Here is a 23,177-nt window from a genome sequence, read left to right on the forward strand (position 1 = left end):
AGCCCAGGCTCCTCTGAAAGCTTCTAAACAGCATTGCAAAACCCAGGAGCTCATATTTTAATAGCAAAGACTAGCACCCCCACTAACAAAACAAAATCTGAATACCACTCCACCCTTTCTCTTTTATAGTGTCATTGTTTACGAACATAAACATAAACAGCTTCCCTGTTAGTGGGGATCAGTGTAAAGGGGAAATGCCTTAGAACCCAGTCAAAGAACTGCATGCCCTCTCTCTCATCTAGTGAACATTTCAAGGCTCTTTCTTGTGCCATAGAAATGTGAGTAAAGAAGGAAAAATTAACCTGTATTTCTCATGCTGCAGGTCAGGTTGCCCAGGTTACCAGCACCATCCCTTTATATGAAACCTGTTTCTACCAGAGTGAGTAGAGGTGCTCTGAAAAAGCCTGTCCTTCAGCCATTCTGGAGATACAGACAGAAAAGTATCTGCTTTCTCGTACAAGCCACTGAGCTCATCAGTCTTGTGGCAATTAGACTTTTTGGGGGAATTTCAGATTCAGAAGCCTGTGAAATTTAGGCAAGAATCTTTAGACGTGTCCCTAAAATCCTCATTCATATCCCACTGAAACCAACTTCCTTTGTGTGAGCTTTTGAGACACCTGAATTTTAGCAGTGTGTTTTGCTGCCTGCAGCCTGTAAAGGCATCTCTCTCTCTCTCATCATATGTCAAAATGATATTTACTTTATCAGTCTGTAGAATATTTTGGACCAGAAAAAAAAAATCACAGTAACTTTAGGAAAAAAAAAGAAAACTACAAAACAGCATAGAAATTTTACCTTCTTCCCTGAAGAGGTTAAATGAAGAAGACAACAGCTGAGTTCTGGAGCACGTTCCTGTGAATACTGTATTAAAATTATCTCCCACTCTCTTGTGGGAAAGTTCAGCCTCTAACCAATGATTGCTGATAGCAGCATCTTGCTGTTTAATGCAAATGCCATCTCTGTGAAGTTTCCCCACAGAAGAATAGGAAACCTATATCTAGCAATATGCTATTAGCATTTCTCTCAAGTTGCCCAACAAGTCTGGCAGGCAATATCTGCTGGCAACATCTCCTGATTCCAATGCCAAGTCACTCTCAGCTGGAAAAGTGATCATTAACCCTAAGAAGACCCATGACTGCACTGCTGTGCAGAGTCCCTTTCAAGTTTTGATGGGGTCTGGCCTGGACAAAAGTGTGTGCAGGGTTCATGCCAAGATTGTTTGGAGCTGAGCTTGCTTGCAGAGATAGAGCAAATGAATGGGAAGTGCATTATGTTGCCTACAGCCATCCCTCCCTCTCAGGTAAGGAGTTGGCTTTATGTGCATGGAAGGAGTTTAATTAGAGAAGGGAAGAAATATTTCCTTGAACTGTAACAGGAATCCCCAGCCAGGGGGTATTCTTTTAAATTGTTGGAGTTAAGAATAATAGAAGGCCAGGAGTGGTTGATCACTGAGGTTAAGTCTCCAGCATAAAGTGAGAAGGAAGTAAAGAGATGGGAAGCAGAGCTGCACTAGCACAGTGTTTGATCTCTAATCAGTTTCACTGAACTCAGCAGCAGCACTGGGTTATGGCAGCAGGACTCAGAGATCAGAGCTAAACTAGGGTTGTACATGGCTTTGCAACAGTGAAAGTTTTATGCCTATTCTTTCTCACCTCTTCTTTCTTCCTACAAAGCATAAAAATGGCTTTGGATTCATAGGATACTTATGGGATCAAACATGGCAAGAAGGAAGAAGGGCCCCAAGCACAATCTTTCCCTTCCCTTGCTTTCCTTTTAGTGCTGAAGTTGGATCACCCTCTTCTTTAGGCACATAACATCCAGCTTTGCTGTTCCCCACTCCTCTGCCAAACTGGCTGAGCTCCAGTGCTCCAGTACCCACCTGAAAACAGGAATCCATAAGCAATGCAAGGATGAAATGACCCTTCCCATTACCTCTGTTCTTTTCCTTGCTTTTTTGCTTCGATTTGCCAATCACTTTCTTTTTCTGTTTTTTCTTCTTGCATGTTCCTGTAATGCTCCTTATTCTTCTTCATCCTCAGTTCTTTTTTTCTTTCATTATTTTTAAAATTTATTTATTTGTGAATGTTGCCTTACCACGTATCTTCTGGTGCTTTTCTAGTCCAAACTTCTTTTCAGTGACAAACTTAGTATTTTTGAGTACCTTGTAAGACTTTCCTTCTTCCAGTTTCTGTGCTTTCTTCCTTCTTCCTATATTGGCATAATTTCTCCACTGATTTATTTTGCTAACTTTGTCATATATTCCCTTAGAGCTTCCCTGACATCTGCTTAATTCTTTTGCCTCAGGAAATATCAGTGTAGGTGCAAATTCTATCTTTCATAAGCTCTTCGGACTGTATATTCACAAAAATATACTGCTTTTCCAATTTTCTCTGAGTTGCATCTTTCAAGTTTCAGAACTTCCCCTCAGACTACTTTTGCTACCACAAGACTTGAAGATGTGTCCCTTCCCAACCAAATGCTGGGAGTAAGGTGCAGGTGAGCTGGTGATGAGGTGAGCAGGCACAGAGCCCTTGCAGCTGCCTGCCAAAGCCAGCCACAGCTTGCTGCTTTCCATCAGGGGCACCATCAATCACTGCATAGCAATGCCCTGTTGAAAGGCAAGGTGGAGCACCTTGTCAGTCTGAGCAAGTCCCCAGCTATGCTCACCCTCTCCATCGTAACCAACACCTCCCAGCACGTAAGAGTTCCTGCACACAAACTCCCACACACCTTTTCCCATGTCCTCCCGTGCAGTTTCTTGCCCAAGGCCCAGAGGCCAGCAATGGGTGGAATGAAAATAGACTGTAGACTGTAACATGGTTTCTCACAGCAGCAGGAGCCTTGTGGACACCTCTTCCTCACATGCTGTGAGGTGAAAAAGCTTCACAGTGGGACTGGAGAGAGAAGAGGCAGAAGTGAAAAATGAGCCTGAGGTTTTCATGGGCAAGCCACCCTCTTCATAAATGACCAGTGAGTGGGTTTGATTTATGTGGGCCAAGACAGCTTTGTATCTCTAACATCTGCTTGCCTTGCACAGGCTGGGATACCTGGGGATTAGTCAGAGGTGGAGAAAGATGGGCTCCACCCTGAAGCAGTTTCTCTCTGCTTTCATGGGATAACCTTTCCTGACCAAGCTGCCATGAGGAGAAGAATGCTGTCATAAATTTGTGGGATATGCCAAATGCTCTGATCAGCATTTAAACAGACTACAGCCTTCATTAAATGAAGACTGGCTCCTGAACTGGAATGCTTTCAGAACCTGAAAAAGTCGAGAAAGCAATGTCTGAGCTTTTCTCCTTTAGGAAATTTCATCCAGGGAGGAAAAAAGGGTTGGGACAATCTGCCAGAGGCTTACCTCAGTCTAGCAGAACCAGCAGAGCTGTAGCAGTAAGCATTAAATGGCCCACTGGACAGCTAGAGCCACCTGACAAAGAGTCAGTGCCCAAACACAAACTGTACAGACCAGAGGCAGCCAGTCCCTCTTCTCTATGCATGGACTGCCCCTGCAGCTGCTTTGTCACGAGCCCCATGCATAATGTCCTGACCCACCTTCTACAGGAGAACCAGCAGAAACCATAGTGACAACAGCCCCGGATATATCAGACCCCAGCCTACACAGCAGATGAGACAATGATGGGGTGCATCAATCATTACCAGTCACTGAAATTGAGACAGTAAAGATCTTTGTGGCTAAGTCCTTGTCAGACAGGATGGCCTCACATTAATTGTTGTATTTTTAATTTTTCTAATCACTGTCCTTGTGTCAAAACATCTGATGCATATCAGCAAAGACCCCCCAGAGATCTGCACGCTCCCACCTCCCATTGTTTTTGATCCAAGTTCATCTCCTCAGTACCCTCAAAGATATGGGCCAAAGACCTTGGTTAACCCTCTGGCATTAAAATCTGGCACTAGAGATGATTAAAGGTCCTCCAAGGGATCTACTGAATTATTGTGACTAAAGGCATGGGAAAGACATGGGAAAAACATGGGAAAGAGAAGTTCAGGAATCAAAAAGAATCCCATCCCCAAATTCACAATAACCAGTGCTCTGATGTTGAAAGAATGCATATTAGGGGTTGTTGCATGTTCTCATTTGGAGATCTCTCTCCAGCTTCTTTCAGATCTGAGGCACCAAGAGGATGTTTCAAGTAAATCACTTCCATCTTTTGAGGATAGATAATTGAATGCTGCATGTATCCTGACCACCTAGTAACATAGCTCTTACTAGGTGCTGTCATCTTGTAGCTCAGAAGGGCAATGCAGACATTCACTTTGTTGCTTTTTTTCTTAATTTGACTTTGTGGCCGAAGTGAATCTGCTTATCTCCATTCCTATAATTTATTGGAAGCCAGGCATGAATACTGATGCTGTCAATGAACACACAGACTGACACTTGAGGTGTTGTACATTTGACACAGGTTTTATAGTGCTTTATTCTGAACAGTAATTAGGTAAACAAGTACTGAACATATGCAACAGGCAGTCTTTAGACAGAAATGAAATCTGATTACCATAATCTCATGTGGAATTTGAAGACTAGTAATTATAATGTTAATTTCACTCAAGTTGAAGTCCTTATTTCTTTCTCATGCTTTAGACATTAAGTAACTGTAGTTTCCTTAATGCTGAATCCAGAGCTAGAAATGGCAGATAATCTGTGCAAGAAAAGTGTGGCACTTCCAATATTAATCCAACTCCGTCCTATCCTTGATTTGCATAATGTTCTTTTCCTTAGGATATATACAACAAGACTCCTCATATCTGCAGTGAACTTGTCCCATCTTCCTTCTGTGAAGAGAATGAGTCAAAAAAGCTCACACAGCAGAGTTCAACCTCCCCAGTCTGAGAACCTCGTGCTGAAGAGTGTTCTGGGGACACACACCGTCCCCCTGGTTTTTGCCTCTGGAGTCCATAGCCCTTAGTGTGGCTGCTGTTTACAGATGCAAATTCTGATGCCAGCCTGAGCTGTTGTAGCTGTGCTGCAGAACTTGTGCACTGCTTCATTGGGTGCTGGCAGGGTCTGGTAGGGCATCCTGGACTACCAGAGTGTGGCCAGATTCCGAGGGAGAGCTATCATACCACATGTCCACATTTCCCCTTTTAGGCATTAGGAATTCAGAGAGTGGGAATCACGAGGGAGAGAGGTTTCACTAGGGAGCAGGAATGCAGCTCTTCCTCCTAGAGCCCTTTCCAGCTCCTGGGCTATCTTAAAGCAGGCTCTCAGTTCACTTCATCTGGGGAAAAAAGTGTCACAGAAAAACAAAATGTTCTCATTGCTGAAGCTGGAATACTACTCAATAAAATATGGTGTGTTCTTCACAGTGGAAATTATTCCGCTAAAGGGGAGGAAACAAAAGGAGAGAAACTAGTTCTGCTGCATATGTAGAGTACATTGTATTATTCAGCCAATATATGAACCTCTTAGATTTCCTTTCAAAGATGGCTAGTCAGGAAGAAAAGCTTGACAGGAGTGTGCACCACCTCAAAAGTAATTGTGCTTTGTTTGTAATGAACATGCTCTGCTTAAGGAGAACAGAATCGGCCGGAAAGAATCACGTTGCGAGTTTTGTTGTGTCTAAACAAGAAGATGAATGGATGGTCAGCTTTAAATTCATCTTTGTGTTGCAGAATCCGATATCCTGGTACCTCTCGGGAGTCGCCACCTTGTTCATTTACTTCCAAGGAAACTTTATGGATGATCTTTGACACAACCACACCTTTTGTCTCACACATCTCTGAGAAATCCGATGTGCTTTCGTTGAAGATATTTGTCATTCCCAGGCTCTCCAGAAGTGGCTTCAGGTCATAGTCACCTTCCACACTGAACTTTGGAAGAAATACATTCACTTTGGTGTTGGCCATCATGCTGGGATTTGTCCACTGTAATAATGTCTCGGGGGTCAGTGCCTTTTCCAGCTGAGAACATAAAGGAGCAAAGGAAATTAGTGAGCCCTCTGAGAAAAGTGAAAGAAAAAAACCCACCATTCCTGAACTACTCACTGCCATCAAGCCTCCAAATAATAAAGTCCAAAGGCAATTTTTGTTTTTGAATTCACAACCATAGCATTCAGGCTTAACATACTCTCAGTTATATTGATTCAAGTATCTTTTAATCCATAGGACAGGCCTCTGGAGCAACTCTTCTGGATGTGCATGCTCTGGCAAGCTTTTGAAAGCAACCACCTCAACATTCCATATGAAGGAACCTGTGGAAGACAGTCCCTACCAGGTTACCCTGGCCAGCTGGTAGAGATCCAAATGTATTTATTCCTGACCCTACAGAATAATTAAATTGCTGGTATTTGAGACACAAAATCCAAATCCAGAGCCTGATCTCAATCAAACATGCAGCTGTTCAAGTAAATTTTTTTAAAACTGGAAAGGGAGGAGGCAGCATCTGGGGCCACAACAAATTGGTATCAGGAAAGGCCTCACTTGCATTTTATGATAGGTGTGTTCTGTAATTCACTGCAACATATAAAGTTGTAATCTTACAGTTCCAAAGACAAATTCCTCCCACCTTTAAAATTTGTGGCCAGTTGCAGCAAATTACAAAAGAGATTTGAGTGATCATCAGTCTTTTAATCCTTAAATAACTTTACTATTAATTAATATTATTAATTACTTAATTCTCAATAAACCCTGAAGAGGCGTAAAAATATGTCGTAAAACTTTTGTAGAGAAATTACATAACAAATTGTTGATCATTAGGAAATGCCTTATTAATTTTCACATTTATGTGCAATTGTAATAAAAAATGGCTCATTTTTTTCGGCACCTCTGCTCAAAATTAAAACTTGGATAAGTATGAGACCTTAGTAAAATAAATCATGGGCATGTGCCAATTGAAAAAAAAAATAAGGATACCAGAAATAATGTCACCTTCTGCACTTTACACTGTCTTCTGTGCACACTCTATCTAGAACAAAACCTCAATTACAACCTCTTACTGGACACAGGGGAAACAATAATGCTACAAATGTGAGAGGAGAAACAGAAAAGCAGAATGAGATGGTAAATTCACAGCAAAGTTACTTTTTGTTTCCTTATGCATTGCTTCTAAATAACAAAGACCTTCCATAAACATATGGCATTATATGGGCTGTGTCCAAGGGAAGTATCATAGCAGTTCTAATTTTTTCTCTCACCTTCTCCAAGCCAGTGGTTTCATCTTCAATTTCTTTGGGCAGGAGAATGAGCATGCTTATATGTTTGTTAAGGCATGGGAGCTCAAGGATGGAAACATTTAAATCTTTTACATAACCCAAGCAAAAAGTAGCTTCCAGATTCATCATCTGCACTGGTTTAGTTTCAGTCTGCAAAACATAGAAGAAACAATCTATTATTCCTTTTAATTCACAGATAAGATGATGACAGAGGAAAGTTTGTAAGCTTGCATGGAAGGGATACCTTGAGTTACCACCAGAGTATTTGTTGGCTTTCATAGATAATGAAAGCAGCAGTGAGGGGCTCTTTTTACTGTAGGCAGCTTTCTAAAGAAAAGTGGGACAGAATTCTACTTAATACAATAGCAACATGGGAGGGATGTGCCTTAAAAGAGCTGTTTATCTAATATTAGAGACCCTTCATGGCTTTTCACAGAGTGCTACCAACTACACTCTCTGCAGAGCTTTGTAATGCTAGCAAGTGTCAAGCACTGAGCACAGCTCAACAGTGAAGGTCATTGTTCATACCAGTAATTGGTATTTTGGTTCAGGAGTTGAAACAGAAAAAAATTTCAGGATAACATAAATTTCTAAGTCTTTGCTTTTGAGTGAAACGAAACAGAACAAAACGAAACAAAACAAAACACTTTATTTCATAGGGAAGACTTTAAAATTGTTCTGTCCATATGAAAATGTTCAAAATTAAGATTCAGTGGAAAACTGAATTACTTTAGGAGGAAAAAAATTTTTGAGATGCTTCACTTATAAATTTTAGTGTTTATTGTGTGATTTTAAAAACTTTTTAAGCTGAAACTATTGGCTGATGAGGTAATTTATGAATATTTTCAGTGAACTTGAAACTCCAACTTTGCTTATGCATCCCTATATGTATGTGTGTGCTTATTTGGAATATAATCTCTTTATCTCACAAATTGTGTGCAGCTTTCTATCTTGGCTGTAAGTTGTCTGATTGCAATATCCATCACTGGTCAGACTCCTGAATGCACCAGCCACAGGTGTTGCTCCCAGCTGGACCTCCTGGCTAAGCAGGGCAGACACACAGAGGGCTGCAATCCTGAGCCTGACTGGAAGGAGGGATGCTGATGGAATGACATCTCTGAAGAGGAAAACACAGGGCCAGGCACCTAAGGGATGTACTCAAAGAGGTGACACAACTGCACACCTTTCACCAGCTCAAGAAATACAAGAGTGCTTCACCTCTGCTGGTTTTGGATACAGCCTCTGGTACCTGCAACCTTCCAATCTCCTGGAAAAAGCTACCCATGAAAATGGGTTCTGCATCTCCGTGCAGAAAACGGCTGCTTTTGACCACTTGTACTCAGCTCAAGTTGTCTAACATTCTCCCAGGACAGTCTGGGATCCTTGCAACACTTAGATAGAGTCTAAGAACACCATGGTAATAAATATTTCTCATCTTCTCTTGTTGGGATTTCCTTAGCTCAAAGTTTGCATTTACATGAGAGAAAACAGTACTCTTTTTTTTTTTTTTTTTTTTTTTTTTTTTTTTTTTTTTTTTTTTTTTCCCAGAACATACCTTGTTGACTTTAAAAGGGCATTCTTTGATCTCTGCCTCTGGGAACTTCTTCATCCAGTTTGTGACAAAATAAGCTGCATTAACTAGAAGGATCTGAGTCTGGTCACTTACACTGTCTTCATTCAAAACATTTTCCATTTTTCCTGTGAACAGATTCAAGATGGTTGTTAATGAAACATACATTAGCAGTATATCAATTGCTTTAAGTGAATATGGTAACATTTCACTGAACTAAACACATTTGTGTCCTGCATCTCACAGATAAAAGATTTTCTTTCTAATAGAAAACTTCAAGTAAGAACACTTATTTTAAATAGCAGCTTAATTTTTGATGTGGGGTTTGGATCCAGGCAGATCTTCCAAATGACGTTCTGTTGGTTTATATCGCACATAATCAAAACTACATCTCCTGCTTCTGTTCAGTACCTTTAAGAAGGTTCTGAGTTTTCAGTGAAAAAAGTGAAAAAACACTTTGTCATTTGGAGAGCAAGACTTGAAGGGAAGTTTCAAATTAGCAGCTATTCTTTTCTAGACTGATACAGGAGAATAAAGTAACCAAAAACTGCTGCTCTGATTGCAGATAATATCCAAATACCACTACAGACTTCAAAAGAGCATGTAAATGTCATGAGCTACTCTGTTTCAGCCCTGTTCAAGCACTGAACTCAGAGCATGGGAAGGCAAGTCCTGTCTTGGAGCTGCACAGGCAGGGTGAGGTACTTTCCCTTGAGCACCTGTGCCAGCCTGGGAAGGACCAGACTCGTGAATGGTGTTTCCATACCTGCACCACACGAGGGCAACCAACCCCAGGGCCACCCCTGCAGGGCTTCCACAGCAAATGATGATGGAAAATGAGAGACCCATATCTGCTTTGTGGCACCCTTGCTGGCAAAAGCAGCTGAGGTATTAATTAACAGCCTGAAACTCAGAGTCCAATGAGTACTTCCCATGACAATGAAGCTTTTAAAGAATTGGAAGGTTCGATGTTTTGGTTTTACATGTTGTGATGCTCCACTGCCAGGACCTGTCATTCTCCCAAATAATCCTGCTGCAGTCAAGTGTGAGCAGCTTTTCCCAAGGCTAATGCAAGGTCAGTCTCACATTTCCACCTTCAGAAGTGCTGCAGCAGTGAAGTCAGTGCTGCTAATCCTCATAAATCCAAATAGTAGGCCTATCTTCTTTCACAATGTATTTACTTCTAAAGAGGTGTCACAAGGATAAAGATCTTTCTACAGAGAGGCAAACAGCATCCCCAAGTTTAAGCTGTACCCACCATCAGTCAGCTCTGAAAGGGATTTGTTGATCTTTTCTCGGGTTTCCTCAGTTTTTTCTTTGAACTCCACCAATTCCAGTTCGGATGGAAAAGGTCTCTTTGTGGAGTTGACAAAGTCCTGAAAGACACAAGTAACCAAAGTCATGCTTGGTTAAGTGCCATTGGGTAGTTGAGAAGTTCATTGTTATTTGAGGAAAGCTTTTAAATAACTGCAAGAGATAACAAGGACATACACCTGCATCCAGCACATCACTCCCAAGGTTGTCTTCAGACCAGCAGTGTTACATCAGCAGTTGAGTAACTCTGGTATTGCAGGAGTGACCACGTTGCCAGAGTTTACAGGATAAAACAACCCTCAGCCCAGGCCTGAGCACAAGTCTCAAGACTGAGACACAGGCCACAGTCTGCTCACATGTCTCTCCTCACCAGGGAAGACAATCCTTGCTCTGGGTCCTGGTTTTTGCTGTAGCAGAGGCTGAACAGCAGGTGATCTGATCACAGCATCACTGCAGCACGCTGAGTTTTCTGAAACATTCTTTTAGGCTGATGTTAGCCTTGCTTGGGACCCTCTCAAACACAACTTTGGGGGAAAAAACCCAACAGACACAGCATTCTTCATAGTTTTTTGCGAAATTCAAAAGCTAAAAGGCCAAACACCACCATCTTCACTTGTGTTGCTTCAATAGTCAGACTTCTGACTTCTCAGGCAGATTAAGAAAACTGAAGCTCATGCAGTAATTACTTGGGTGTGTGAACTGGACATACACTTGCACCACCAATTTTTTGATACTCATTTTTACTCATACTTGCAATGCAAAGACTTTGATGTGGCATAGAAGTTACGTTGCATTCAAAACCAAACTTGCTACTGACCTGAAGCATATTAATGAAAGAATTAAAAGTGTTGAAAGAGTTGCACAGCTTAGGGTCAAGCAGCAGACTCAGCCATCCTCCTACAAACCTTTATGGCAGCGGACAATATTATGATGTTTATAATTTACATCCAGTCAACCAAGAGCCAAAAGTACAAGAATTAATTTTAAATATTGCAGTCTGACACCATAGTCTGTCAACATTATGGCCAAGCAATTCATAACACTGGGGGTTTCCTGCAATACTTACTGTGGTAGGATTGAGAGACTTGTCTACAAAGAGCCTTTTGACCATTTTCAGAGCAAAGAAAGAGCTGAGTTTGGAAACATCTGAAGTTATTGTTTGAAACCCGAAAGAAACATCTTTGACATCTTGTAAATGGAGAACCTGTTAAATGAACATGATAAAACACTAAGCATCTTTTTTTAAATTATTATTGTCTAAACATTCCTAACAGTTAAACAAAAAACAATGTTAGTTTGTGACCAGAGCTGTTGCTTTTTGTATTTCAGCTAATGTCAGTGCCTCTCACTGTTGTTACTCAAAAAACATTCATGTATTTGACATGCTCACATAAATCTAAAAACCTGATCCTACCAGAACTTTCTCCAAACACATTTCTTTCCTATAAGCAATCCAAAGAAACCAATAGAACTGTTCATGCTGCTGATGTGACTTAGCCAACTAAAACTCCATAGTATGCAGTCATACTGTTTTTGCCGAACTTACATCCTCACCCAAAATCCTGAAGCTTTTAAAACAGATGCGTGAGGGTCTCAGACAATCTCCTTTATAGAACTGGGCTACACCTTTAAAAATGCTTGACAGATCATCAAGTTTTCTGATTGCTGTGACTAATACATGACATCACATAACATTTCAGCAAAAAAACTGATCAGATAAAGATAACTGTGTTAGGTTTTGTAGGCAGAGCATAACAGTGGGTAGGGTTGCTGACCCACACATGGCCACCTCCCAGCTCCTGGGAATGACAAGTCCAGTTGCAGGAAATACTGAGGTAATTATGCCTTTGTTTGAAAATAACCCTATAAATATGAATTAAACTTTTAATGCCTGCTTTTTACAGGATCTTTGATGGTGGCTGTTTCATTGCAGGAAGCCTGTCCAGCCCTCCTCACATTCCCTTATGAGGCACAGCAAGCACTTGTGACCTCCTTTTCCTTTTGTACATCACTACTGCTCTTTCTCCCAGAACACATCATGTCTTCACAGACAAAATTGCTCCTCTGCCTTAGTCACCCTTCCATATCCTCCACTATCCTTGCTAAGTGGGAGCAGTAGGCAAAGAACTCCCAGCACAGCAGCAGCACAGCTGTCAAAGCCAAACTCCAAGTCCATTTCCTTCGAAACAACTATCTCAACTTTTTTCCTTTTCCTCCAACAGTTTTATTTCTTTGCATGTTAAGTGCAGAAAGCTTCTGTGCCTGGGAACTAGGCTGGATGAGAAAGCTACTGCAGCTTCTCTACCTGGGAGAACTTCTGGCACAAGTTTGTTGTCTGTTCCAGAGTACAGGTGCCAATCTGGCTCCTTTTGTATCTAATATTTAAAAGCTAAGCACAAACTCAGAGGCAGGCAGAAGCTAGAATAGACATGGAAAATAGGAAATATTACACTTAAAAGCATACCAAGCTCTCCTTAGCATCTGTAGTCAGCACTTTTTAAATACCCCTAAAGAAATATGAAACACAACTGCGCTTGTGTAACAGAGCTCCACTTGTGGATGGGCAGGTTAACTTGTTATTATGGAATAGTTCAAAGCAAATTGCAGACACAAGTGAAAGCAAAATAAAGGCAGGGTAACATTTTTAACTTTCCCTTTAGAAAGACAACACTTGAATTTTGAAATGGTAAGGGAGCTTCAGGGTACCATTTAAATTTAAATTGATTTTTTTTTTTTAACTACTGTTTGGAAAAATGTGCATTGCTTACAAGATCCATCCCTGAAAGTCTTGAAAGCCAGTTTAGGGAGGGTCTGGAGCAACCTGGTCTAGTGGAAGATGTCCCTGCCTGTGGCAAGAGGATTTAAGGTCCTTTCCCACAGAAACCATTCTATGATTCTATGATTTTCATGGACCTATTGCTGTGCAGCTCTGTGAACAGCACAAGACTCCCTGCAATCTGTGGCATAAGCAGTAGCACAGAAGGCTGTGCTCAGGGGTACTTTCAGTGGAAGAGAAACTACATGGAGGAATTTCCAAAGGAGGGAAAATACATTCAAATATGTATAGAGTCTTTCAGAGCCAAGTGATAATCAGCATACAAATACATACTTGATTTGCATTTCATGCACCTTTAGGAAACTGCAGAAACCATAGGGACCCTCACTGGGATTAAAAGGATCCAGCTCAGTCTCTGCTTACACAGAGGCAGGAGACAAAGCTGGAGGGCTGACTCTCTGCACCACAGGGTGAGCTCCACAAACTGATTGAATCATGACTGCCATGCTGGATAGTGATGCTGGAAACCCCTTGAATATCATGACCTGCTTGTGAGGAGAAACATGGACAAAACTGTGCCCCTTCTACTACATCCACCTCCTCTTCACAGTGTTCGGGGAGAAAGGGGGGAAAGTCAGTGACAGGGCTGCTACATACACTTGCTGCTGGAAGCAATGGCAAAATAATTTTCAGTTCTATGAAGCTTAAGCATTATTGATTAATGAAAAAACAGTTATCTAGAAAATGCAGGGATCTGGGCAGTGACTTGTAGCCACAAACACTATGCTAAAAGGAGACAAGGCTTTAATGCATCTGTGAGGACTCTGCTATGCCTACTTCTACCTTACACATGCCCAAAAATATTTTTCTTTAAGACAGAGTTTTGGTCTTTTGTTGTGTAGAGACAGGGAGTGTGAAACCATTCAAGAAATTCAGATAGATGGTTTGTAACCTGTCTTACAAGGGAACCAGACATCCAGGAGAACACTAACAAGAGTGAATAAGAAAGACACCTACAACAGCCATATCATTTTGCAGCCACAGAACAGGCTGCTGACAGCTTACCTGTTTCATCTGGTCTGCAGTATCACCTTTCGTAGCTTTATATGCCAGAGCCAGAGATGTTGAGGTACACAGTGGGGAAAAAATAATGTTGGCTGTTTTGTCCTTCTCACACAGCTTTTTGAACATATCAACTGCAAAGGCAGTGTTTGCTAGTTGCAGAGCATCCATTGTCATCCTGAAATGGAAAAGAGAAAAAAGAGATGACTCAGATTGTAATTCTAGTTCCTGCTGTGGTGGGGCTGGGTCAGAGCACTGGAAGAGGCTGGCAGTGGTACCTAGACTGGATATCTTGGACTTTCAGGATGAGGAAAAGGAGAGGAGAGGAGAGGAGAGGAGAGGAGAGGAGGGGAGAGGAGAGGAGAGGAGAGGAGAGGAGAGGAGAGGAGAGGAGAGGGAGGAGAGGAGAGGAGAGGGAGAGGAGAGGAGGAGAGGAGAGGAGAGAGGAGAGGAGAGGAGAGGAGGGAGAGGACGAGGAGAGGAGAGGAGAGGAGATGAGGAGAGGGAGGAGAGGAGAGGAGAGGAGAGGAGAGGAGAGGAGAGGAGAGGAGAGGAGAGGAGAGGAGAGGAGAGGAGGGAGAGGAGAGGAGAGGAGAGGAGAGGAGAGGAGAGGAGAGGAGAGGAGAGGAGAGGAGAGGAGAGGAGAGGAGAGGAGTTCAGTAATAGCCATCATCTTCAAGTGACAATGGGCAATGCTATGTATTATGTAGAGCCAGTATTAGGAGAAGCACTTGAGGAAATCTGTGTGGATCAGAGTGACCTGCACACACTGAGTCAAATTGGATCACATATGAATATAATCAGTTTTTAATTGATACTCTTAAAATGTGCCAACTCAGAAGGTTGCTCTGGGCTCTCCTGGCTCCCAGACAGGTCTTTAATTGTTTCAGGACATTTTATCTCTTGCTTCATGGCTAATCATCTATTAGACCTTTAGCTTTGATACATGTCCGTCCTCTCAGGGTTGGTTCCCCACTATCCCTGACCTTGTTAGAAGTCTCCAGGAAGCTGTCTGGTCCTGTACATTGAGATTATTTTAGAAACTTAATGGAGGCATTCTAAAAAATACCTCTGTGTGCCCACCCACTACTTACACTGTTTTAACTCAAAAGTTTTCCTAGTCATTCCCAGTAACTGCAGTTGCCACAGGGCTGCTACATGACCACTGCAGTCAGGAAAAGCAAGGCACAGTTGCTGCTGTCCATGCTCTGGGAAAGCCAGAGACTATTCCCATCTTCCAGGCTGCTTTCACATACCCAAAGTTGCACTTTAGTACAAGGACATTTGTGTAGATTCAAGGCAAAACGGGTGAACCCCAGAATTTCAGTCAATAGCACAAGTCTGTCTTTAGACCAGCAATCACACAGAAGTTGACCCCTTTGGAATAGTGAATTTGACATTTACTATGCCCCAGATACCATGTATCCCTGAAAAAAGGGACACTGTTAAAACTGGTGCTAAACAGCTCTATCAACACTATTGACAGAGACAGAAAGAAAATGGAAATTTTTGCATGCATTATGCTGCCCAAATGTAGCTGAACATCTGACACCATTGTACAGAGACACTCCAGAGCAGCTGTGGTACTTGACAGTAGTAATGACTTCCAAATAATTTAGGATAGTTATAAATTTTTATAACTATTTTTTGTGGGTGTGACAGAACGGGCACGTAATTTGCCCACAACTCTTTGTAGAAAAAACACTTTGATTTACTCGTAAGACCTGTCTGACTACAGAAGGTCTTTTACAAAATAAATGTCTTTATTTTTATTTTAATGAACTTATACATGTTCTTGGATCTGTTAGGTTATGCTATTGTTTTACTTGACAACTAGTTTGTTTTCGGCTAAAAGATGCCGTATTAAAGGTTAGTGAAATGCATTGCATTGCATTGCATTAATCAAGTTAGAAGAAAGATATACTGGCATTAAACCAGCATTTGAAAAGCACACCTAACCAGCCCTGCACTCTTGCAAAACGTTCTGACTGTTGGTAATAGCAACAAACTGTTTGCTAACAAATCCCCTCCCACTGGGGGAAGGAAAAAAAAAAAAAAAAAAAAAAAAAAAAAGAAAAAAGAAAAAAATTTTGTCTTGAAGATCACAAACATTGAACATATTTCACTGGAGGAACTTATCCCCATAAGAAAATACAGAGGAGTATGCTTTGCAATATCCAGAATTCAGAACGGGTCTGGCTGGACTTGTCTCTCTTCCAGTGCTCTGGCAGTCTCTGGCAGCTGCTTGGTAAAGAGAAATTTCCCATGAGAGATTCCATTTTACAGCATCAGCAGGCATCGAGCTGATGTCACAACGAGGTTCAGGAAACATCTCAGAGATCTTATGGGTGTAAAGAGAGCACCAAGTGCCAGCCTAGCCCTGCAACCATCCACCTCGTTTACTCAGACACAATTTCACAGGCACAAAAGCAGCTGATTACCAGAAAAGCTGAGCTTGCCAGCAACCATGGGCTCAGCACACACCTTAAGGGAGGAGAGCTTTAGGCAGGACAGTGACAAAAGACAGAACAAGTCTGAAGGACTGAGACTGCTGATGAGGCAGTAACTTGGAACAACGGGGCGAAGAAGCAAACATAAAATAATTCCTTAAAATACCTGCCTGGAATTGCTCATCACAAATGTGCTCTTTTGTGCCTGAGCATGTCTTAAATAAACTCCTCTGCATAGGCTACTACCTTATCTTTTCCATTAACTCAACCATTCTCAACAGACACACAATACACTCCTATACTGTGTCTGCTTCTCACTCTCTCTCTCTCTGCCCCACCCTACATCACCCCCCAAATCTGAAGATTTGGGACAAGTACTAACTACACAGGTATTTCTTACTGAGGAACTGGTGGAAAATTACCCAGGGAACCAAGAGTGTGTCATTCAGTAAACATCTACCACCCCCTCAAAAAGACAAATAATACAAAAAAAATCTCATGAGTCATGCAGTACACCTGAAAAAAAATTAATTTATTAATGGAGTATATTATTTAGTATTAGCTGACATGATATTATTCTCTTCAGGCCTCTGGATCTTTCTTACAGACTAAAAATCAATATGAAATCATAACAAATTAAAAATACCCCTTGTTCCTTTGGGGCTTAATGTTGACTTTGAGATGTAGATGCACTACCTGTGTTTCACTCCCTTGGGTCGCAAGACATTCAGAATAGGAAAATAAAATAGGAAATTTTACATAATTGAATTAAATTCTTCTTCCTTATGCCAGTTAAAAGCTGTACTATGGCTTAAAAACGCTGACTTCATGAGTAACTGATATTTTTCATGTTGGATCATTTTTTTATGAAGTTCCAATGTTTCATTTTAGTGAGAAAAAACAGGAGGTATTTCATAGTGAACTTTTTATGTACCTTTGTTCATCCAGTAACCACTGATACTCTCAAAGCTTCTTTGGAGGAGAGTGAAACTGTTCTGGTAGTGTCACAGCTCTCCATTCTAATTTCTTCATTGCAATGCCACTTTTGAAATAAGGATCATTGAGGGCATTTTGTTGAGGAAAAAAGCTCAGTTGCACACTTGACCTTGAATTATTGGCTGGATAGCAAAGAATAATCTCTATTCCACCATCTTTTTCAACTGCTCAGTCAGTTTTTTATTCTCCATTTATTAATGACATCTTATATTATGTTATATTACTTACAGCATTCATATTACTGAAAATAATTTACAGTATTAAATATTAAAAAATCTTAAATCTCTTTAAAGCCTTGAGCACCTCAAGCCTTGCAAGTCCAGTAAAGCCAGTTCCAGACCAGTGAGAAGGGTTGAGGCTCCCAGTGAGAGGAAAGCCCATTAGCTGCCCATTAACAGTCTCAGAAATCAGACGTAGCTCCTGAGTCAGTAATCACAGGGAACCCTCAAACAGGGAGGAGTCAAAAAACTGAAAATGAAATTTTAGAAAGGCCTGCTGCATGGATTATTGGCTCCCTCCTTTCCCAGGAAAGCAGACTCTCAGCATTTCCAGAAAGGCCTGCAGCACTGGGGCATCCTCTAAGAACCTGGAGTTTGCAATGCACCCAACTTTATTTAAAACTGTGACTGTCACAGATTTACACAAAGTGAAAGAAACATTTTCATATACTGAGGGGAGTTGAAAGGCTATGGAACCACTTTAGAAAAACCTGATTTAAACTTGCTTATTGATGTAAGACACCATTTTGGCTTAGTTACTCTTGGATACAACGCCAACTACACCAACCACACCCCCCCCCAAAAAACAAAAAAGCAAAAACAAACAAACAAACAAATAAACAACAATAACAAAATAAAAACAACAAAAACCAAACAGAAACAAACAAACAAACAAAAAGTAATAAACCACCAGGGAGGTTTTGTTTACTATCTGCTTAGTAAGGGAAAATATAAATGTAATTTATATTTAAAAATATAATCACAAGAATAGCAACATCTGTGAGCTAATGTCTGACAAGTCAAGTTAGTTGTATGGCAGGGACAGTCCAATAAAGCAGAACCAAGTGTTTATTTTATTCTTGTCTCAGTTAAGCAGTCTTTCCATAAAAAGACACCTGTGGCAGATAAAGCACAGACAATGCTGGCCATCCAGTCCTGGGAGGTATACTGGGTTTATATCTCAGGTGTTGAGAGTGCCAGTGATGTAGTCTCTCCAGTCCAAACAAAATTCCAAGAGGATAAATTATAGAAAACAATCCACATGCAAATTTCACAAGTGAGGCATTAATATTGAAACTAGAATCAAGAGTATAACATGACCCCACTTCAGCTCTTACTCAGCATACATGATACAAAGGAAATAAAAGATTTCTGTGAGCCTTTACTTCCACAAAAATGACAATTCTCCACCTGGCAAACTACCTGGATAAAAAAACAAGTACACAATTTTGTCTGAACAGACACTGAGGAATGCAAGACATCAGACTGATGTGGGACCGGAGCATCTCATATGGTTGAGGAAAAAGCAGTGTCAGCAACAGAGCAGGGAAAGTCACTCCAGGAAAGAAATGGAAACAAGCCACTGCAATATGCTTTGCTGCACCTCAATAGCCAATGAACTCTTCAAAACAAAATGGTCACACCGAAAATAAATTTGTAATTAGTAGGCCTAAGCTCTTGTCCTTCACTTTAAACGAGTGTGGATTAGTCACTCTGTTAATAACTCAGAACAAACAGAGCAGAGCGCACACAGCTCTGCAGAAAACGAGAGGAATATTCCTCCCTAACAGAGGTTTACAAACCAACCTAAATCCTACTTTGGTACATGGAGGATTTTCATGGCATCATACACAACCTGCTTTTTCTGATACGGGAATGGCCACCATATGCAATAAACCACCATATTTTAATAATTCCTAATACCATTCCTGTCTCACCTGCCAATTCACTGCGTCCAGTGAATCTGAAAAAAAAATTTTTTTTGAAAGAAATCTAGCATAGCAATTGCACCAGTTTTGAAATTAAGCCAAAACAATGATGTTTGGGAAGGCAAAAAAGCTTCTTTACTTCCACATGTACATTTTTTGTACAAATTTCCTTATCCCGCTCCCTCAGTGCAATTATATTTCACAGCCAAGATTTGTTAACTATTAGCTCGGCATAAATTAAATATACCAGAGAAAGAAAAAAGCTGTACTTACTTTGCAAGGCTACAATCCTGGTAAACGAATCAATGAAGTGAGCACAGCACGAAGAACCAGCTGCCCGTGCTGAGACCTTGCTGAGCAGAGGACTCTGTTACTTGCCTACTCATTGACACCACTCCCACTTTCCCAACCTCAATTTGTGCACACACACACTCCCTCTCACTCTCGCTTTTTTTTTTTCCCCCTCCCTTAATCATTCTTCGTGGCAACTCCTACATTGGAGGAGCAAAATGATTCACACCAGAGTTGTCTTTGCCTGCCCAGCCACTGAAGACAACAACAAGCTCTGGCAGGAAGGAGCAGCCCTGTGTGTTGCCTTCAGCTAGCACAGTACAAAAGGCACCAGGCAAGAACGAACTAAGGAAGGAAGCTCATGAGCATTAAACTAAGGAGCTCATGAGCATTTAAAAGACCTTCTCAGCAAAACCAGCACTCCAAGAAACTCCAATTGGGATTACCACTCTTTGCAGAAAAATTGTAATTGTGAAAAAGAGACCCAGAAGAAAACCAAAACACGTAGAAGTGTGTGGCAGGACACTTTGCATCTGTATATGCATAGACAGTATCTTAACTCTGCCTACGAGGCATATGTGTGTGTTTGGCTGCCTAAAAAGCCCAAGGTCAAACTGGAGTTAATGCTCAAAGGAAAACATCCTGTTGCTGTAAAGCAAAGCTCCCTCCCATAAGCAGCCAGGTCCTCTGCAGAGGAGCAGCCTTCCCTGCTGCCAGCTGTCCCCAGATGTGGTAGGGGAACAGAAAGTCCCACACCTTCACTTCCAGAAAGGGCACCACTGAGCTCATGTAAATACAGCCACATTAGTACTGATGAACATGGCAGGGTGGGAAAAGTAAGGGCAGGGAGAGAGGCCGGTGCAGCCCACCAGGTCTATTCTTTATAATTTGGAAGACATATGCAGCCCTTACCATGAAAGGTGTCCTACCCCTGCTCCACACAATCCCCTGTCTGCACAGCCGAGCTGCCCACAGCAGACAACACCAGCAAGAACACCCTGGGAGGCCATGGCTGACCCCCAGCCCCCATGAGGAAATGGCCCCATGCCACAGGCACAGATCCAGTTCACACCTCAGTAACCCCAGCTGCCCTGCATATTTTTAGACTACAAAAAGCATATGCAAGATAATTGAATTTGCTTTCAGGTTTGAAGTGCTGGTGTGACCAGCTGCCCAAATTAAAGGGGTAGGACACCAAGGATGCATTTTCACCGTCATAGTACTTCCTTGGTGACAGTGGGAACTGGGGAGATGGTATCTCCTTCTGGAACTACATGTTTCTGTGTTCCTTTGAGCATAAATCAGGCCACACCACAGTATCCTGATCGGGTCCTACCCATGTTTCCTTCCAAAAGGCTCCTAAGCTCTTATTACCCAAATGATTTTTTTTTCTGGTGTGATGCAGATGGAGTTCACCTTCCATCACTGCCAGACAGCAAATTTAAAATTCATATCCTTTTCCATAACTGAATTCATAACAAAGACAGGGTGTGGATATGTTTAGGCAATTAAAATAAGATACAGGCCAGCAGGCTAAACTGTGCCATCTGCGACATCATTGTTATGTATCTAATTAAGCCTTCTGTAAGAGAAATGTTTATGAAAATACACAATAATTTTGGCTGCCAGACTCTTCTCAGATGTCTGCAGGTACATCTAAACCAAGTGTTGTCACCTCTGCAGAAGCAAACCTTTTTTCAGACCCAGGTCTAACAAGTATGGTCACTGTGAAGTGGCTCAAGAGCTTTCGGATAAGCTGCAGGGAAGTGGAACAGGCAGACTGCCTTCACAGAGACAGCACAACTCACCAGATCCCTTTCCTTCTTACTGATAGGCAGGAAATACAGAGATAAGTATGTGCCTCCTAGGGCTGGACAGTGGAAAAGGGAAAGGGCTCTGCATTGCAAAGATGGAGGTGTGTAAACATCACTTACACTTCACTGGGTAACTCCCTTGCAATAGTTGAGAGCTGGCACCATGTAACAGTACAGAATCCTTCAGTCTGACCTAGTTAGTGCTGAGAAATTAATTAATTCTCATCATGGTGCCATGAAACTGGTAATTACTGCTGCAATTGTTATGCTTCAAGTGAAGAAGCACACTGGCTGTGGTGACTGAGTGACTCATGGGGCAGTTTTGCTTCCCCTAAGAATGGGCAGTTTGGGCTCACTTGCTCTTGGAGGCAGTGCTAAAACAACCATGACTTCCTGCTAGCTACTTATTCAGATTTATGGGAATTGCTGATTTATAACTGGGTGTTACAGCCCAACAAGGAAGATGTGTAAAAGCAGAAGATGTTAACTTGAAAAGTCAGAAGATGCTGAATCTCAGGTAGCTGAAGTTTGCACAGGACAAGAAGTGATGCAGTAGTCCCTGTGTGCACGAACACTCCTCCTCAGTCTGACTGAACAACAACTACTTGCATCAGCATCCCCATGTCCTTCATTTACCTTTCACTAAATTAGCTCTGTTCAGTTTAATCTCAAAGTATTTTCAACTCACACCTATTGTGACCTGTTTTTCTACCGTCACAATTAAAAAAACAAAAAAACCCCAAACAAAAAAAACCCACAAACAACAAAAAACAAAATCAAAAACAAAAACAAAAAAGAACAATTAGCAAGATTTTTCTTTATGAAAAAATAAAACCTATTTTTAAGCCCCCTGTGAATTGGACATCTCCTATCAAAAAACAGGTAAAAAGAATAAGGTAGAAAAATGGGGATGTGACATGGAACAGTTTGAATCTTTAAGTGTGAAGCCTTTAGCACAAACAAGTTACAGCCTAATGGCAAGGTGAAAAATGAGCTACTGTCCTCACTCTTCCAGATCTCAAGGAAAAATCCAAAGATGTTGCTGGATGCTAGGATCCAGCAGTTACATTTCTGTGCCTGCTTCTCTGAACTGGCATGCCAGACACATGAAGGGATGCAACCCACCAGGTGATTCTCCTGTTACTCAGCCTTTCCTCAGTCCTCACTCCCCTGGCTCTCCCTGCCACTCCCTCCTAGGAAAGCTGTTCCTACATGCTGCTGGAAAGGAAAGAACACCAGCTGCCTTCTCCCCACTCTTCAAGCAGGCTCATTTGGAGGGAGGGAATACTCTTGGTGCTCAATACAGCATGAAGAACTATTTCAGTTATTTCAGAGGCTCAAAGGATCCACTGTAGTCCTTATTTTCCCTTCCCCCTAATCACTGACTCTTAGTGCATGTCTGATTGCAATTAATGCTGGCATATTTAGAAGACCACACAGGAAATCATCTACAAGTGGGACTGAATAATGAATAGAACAAAACTGGTACACTCTTTCTGTGCCTTCAGTCATGAAAGATTTTCTAATCGAGTTACAGCTTTCACAATAAGCTTTGGATCTTCCAAGGAGACCAGCAGTAGGAGCTTATTTGTTCACTTTTGTTTTGATTTAGTGGCATACAGCTTTAACACAATTAGAAATATTCAGAGGGTAAGAAAGACTGGAATGTTTGTAAACAAGTATAAACAAGTATATATGGAGCTTTTCACAGTTTTCATATAGCATGGGTCTATATTACTATTTAATAACAGGAATAAGCTATAGCCAAAGTATTTTTCATTTCATAAGAAATGCTAGTAAAAGACCAC

The 23,177-nt window shown here is 41.4% G+C and overlaps 1 protein-coding gene across 1 annotated transcript; it reads right to left on the reverse strand.

Moving 5' to 3' along the window:
• Positions 1-4,402: 4,402 nt before the first annotated feature.
• SERPINB5 (serpin family B member 5) lies at positions 4,403-20,283 on the reverse strand. Its single transcript, XM_079301657.1, has 7 exons — positions 19,538-20,283; positions 13,895-14,069; positions 11,120-11,257; positions 9,998-10,115; positions 8,725-8,867; positions 7,152-7,319; positions 4,403-5,919 (listed from the first exon to the last, which is right to left on the reverse strand). The coding sequence occupies exons 2-7, from the start codon at positions 14,066-14,068 to the stop codon at positions 5,527-5,529; spliced, it is 1,134 nt and encodes a 377-aa protein (XP_079157783.1). The 5' UTR covers position 14,069; positions 19,538-20,283; the 3' UTR covers positions 4,403-5,526.
• Between the last annotated feature and the right edge of the window lie 2,894 nt (positions 20,284-23,177).

Source organism: Erithacus rubecula (assembly GCF_903797595.1).
Source record: "Erithacus rubecula genome assembly, chromosome: 3".
Taxonomy (NCBI): Eukaryota; Metazoa; Chordata; class Aves; order Passeriformes; family Muscicapidae; genus Erithacus; species Erithacus rubecula.

Coding starts and splice junctions, on each gene's coding strand:
- SERPINB5 (XM_079301657.1), bottom strand. CDS start 14,068: ATGACAATGGATGCTCTGCAACTAGCAAACACTGCCTTTGCAGTTGAT. Junction 11,258..13,894: donor CTGCAGACCAGATGAAACAG/GTAAGCTGTCAG, acceptor TTCATTTAACAG/GTTCTCCATTTACAAGATGT. Junction 7,320..8,724: donor GCCCTTTTAAAGTCAACAAG/GTATGTTCTGGG, acceptor TATGTTTTGCAG/ACTGAAACTAAACCAGTGCA.